The sequence below is a fragment of the Merops nubicus genome, unplaced genomic scaffold (genome assembly GCF_000691845.1).
Source record: "Merops nubicus isolate BGI_N331 unplaced genomic scaffold, ASM69184v1 scaffold3245, whole genome shotgun sequence".
Classification (NCBI taxonomy): Eukaryota; Metazoa; Chordata; class Aves; order Coraciiformes; family Meropidae; genus Merops; species Merops nubicus.
The window spans coordinates 75,935-78,762 of record NW_008610172.1 but is presented as its reverse complement, the minus strand read 5'-3'; the positions used below and the strand labels follow the sequence as shown (position 1 = coordinate 78,762).

General features: G+C 37.2%; 1 protein-coding gene across 1 annotated transcript in view; it reads left to right on the top strand.

Annotated features, from left to right (window-relative positions):
- Window positions 1-1,072: 1,072 nt before the first annotated feature.
- The window catches only part of LOC103773442 (dnaJ homolog subfamily C member 1-like), a gene marked incomplete at its 5' end in the record, with an annotated part of 15,097 nt that continues 13,341 nt past the window's right edge, over window positions 1,073-2,828 (top strand). Inside the window, one exon of the mRNA XM_008940810.1 lies at window positions 1,073-1,192. Coding sequence (XP_008939058.1) covers window positions 1,073-1,192 — 120 coding nt within the window. The remainder of the gene's footprint in view (window positions 1,193-2,828) is intronic.

The window sequence follows — 2,828 nt, the reverse complement described above, 5'->3', positions numbered from 1 at the left end:
GAGCACAGTGGGAGAATGACAGGCAGGATTAGTGTCAGGGAGAAGCTTTGCTGTAGTTGTGGAGATGGTCCCTGGGGTCACTCACCTCTGACTGTTGTTCTGTGCTGATGGCTCTGTAATGCAAACCGCTTGATATGTGCCTGTTCATTATCGGAAACGGTGATTAGAAGAGGTATGTCGTAAAGAATTCCCTACAAGTAAATAAAATGGCAAACTTCTGATGGTAACAGAGATTTGGCTCTGAGGTCCTTGCCAAAGATGCTGCAAACATCAAAGACAGTTACTGCATCTTGCCTTCTGAGGCAGTACGATTTCATCCCTTAAACTGCCGTAATTGTGTGTTCCTTGCTTTGTTCGCTTTATTTGGCCGTTATGAAGACAGCTATTTTTAACAGATTGCCTTATGTAGCTAGAGCAAAACATTTTTATATCTTCTAGCTATTGGGTAGTAGAAGCATCCGGTTTGGTTTTGTGGCATAACTGTAGGGTTTGGGAGGGGTGGGGGGTGGAAGGTGGGGGTAGTGTGTTGTTTAGTAGTCTTAATGGAATATTAGAATCAACAGATTTCATTCCCGAATCATCTCAGAGTGCTAAAACATTGCAGTGACAGCAAGTTAAAACAACTTCTGGTTTTAGAGTTTTTTTTAAAATGTGAAAATGTGCGTATTTTATTTGTCATTGCTGAAAAGTCTTAAACATGCAATTAAATAAATGCCTAAAATTTTATATCTTAAAGTGTGATTTAATCTTTAATAAAGTATTGTTGCTTTTTATCTTTACTGCATTTTATAGCATGACATACAATGTATAAACATTGCTAGAAATGAAATGTGTTGGTGTGTAAAATGAAATACGTTTTTTGAGCATTAAGGATTTTCAATACTGTTGGTCTGTTGCTTTTATGTTTTGGCAACCACACAGGGAGACGGTTTATAATGCCAGATACTGGAACCTATTTTTTTTTTTTAAACATGATTTGATTAATTTGTTTGAAGGCTTTTTTTCAGTATGTTACTTCACAAATATATGTCCAATAGCCCAGCATAATGAATGTTTTACAAATGTTTTACAGGCACCTGAATGGACAGAGGAGGACCTCAGCCAGCTGACAAGAAGTATGGTTAAGTTCCCAGGGGGGACCCCAGGTCGATGGGAAAAGATTGCTCACGAATTGGGTCGATCAGTGGCAGATGTGAGTTCGCTCAGATTTGCATTGTGTAGAGAGTGACAAACCAGAACAAGACAGGCAGTGTAGAAGGCAGACGGATATGGGCCGACATTGTCTTTTGAGGGAGGCTACAATCCTTTTAGGACCTGGAAGTGAACCATTAACTAACTATGCAAGAAGCAGATGCCAGCCAGTCTCTCTCTCCACAATTAACAGCTGTAACTGATCAGCTGGATGGGAGATTCTGGTGCTTACAACTTGAGCTACTGTAACCCAATCACAGAAAAACGAGGTGCTTCGGGTGCTGCAGCAGCCTGTTTTCACTGCAAGCAAATGTTTGTGTGACTTGGTTGAAGATTACATTTCTGGTTCAAGCCAGTCCTTAAAAAATGTAGATGAGCTAATGGTGTTTAGACAGGTGGTTTCCATTAATTAAACTGAAATATCTTTCCAAACTTTAAAACAAGTTTATACGTATGATACTATTTCAGTCCCTTTTTCTGGATTAAAGCATGGTTAATAATGATATTATGTAAAATGATTAATATCCTTGTTAATTCATGTTTTATAGTATTGTACCAGATATCAAAGAAAGCTTATGCTTACAGATTGTAAGTGCTATGATGTTAAAGCCCTGAGGGGCTAGGCTGTAAAAGACTCTTCCTTTTCAAGCAATAGATCACTAGAACATGATGTAGTGTCTGTGGAGGACCGTTTGAAAGCCCTTTTAGCTGACCCTATTTTATAGGCTCTGGAGGGGTTAATGAGAATAATGTTTAAATCTGTTGATGTACATTTTGAGATTAGATGTTCTTTATTATATTTCAGGAATTTCCTTAAATAATGAGAAACAAAGCCTCTGGCTAGAGTGAAATGTAACCCTTTATAGCCTTCTGGGCAATTTGCAGACTTAAGTGTTTTTTTTTTTCCCCCTGTTGATATAATCACAAAAGATTATGGGTTTTGGTGCATGAGGTGCTGGTTTGAAATAGCTTGTATAGCAGAGTTTGGGAATCCCTTGCTTACAGCTAATTTAACATTAGTCAAATCAGGGTTTCAAGTGTGTATTATCTGGCAAATGCACTACATATTAAAAAAAGAAAAACATTCAAGGGTGAATTTGAACTTGTTTTTCCAACATTTTCTGTGACACAGGAAATACTTTTTTTTTTTTTAAAAAAATTGGACCACTTTCTGCTTGTTCCTTCTGTAAATTATCAGGAACAGTAAGGCTTGGTTTTCCTTTCACAGTTAGAGAAGTATAGTATAAGGACCTGACAAGGTATTGTGTACTTATTTCCATGCTATTTTAAGAATTCAACCCCTTTTTAATAGTAGATTAGCTAAATAGATGTTAATAAAACCAGTTCAAAGTAACCCAGTCTCAAAGCTTTCTTCCTAAAGCAAAAAAAAAGCTTAGAAAAATACCACATTACTTTACAAAGAATGTGGGGATTAATGGTAATAATGAGCTAGGTACAAGGCAACAAATAGCAAGTTGTGAAAAAGGCAAGCAACTTACTGACAGTATACAAACAACAGGATGGTAAACCTGCATCTACATCCTGAGTTTGTGTCTAGTTTTCAGTGTTGTACTTAAACACGAGTCAATACAAAGACTCCAGATGAGAATGAAGAGAATAGTAGGTCTCTGAAGTGT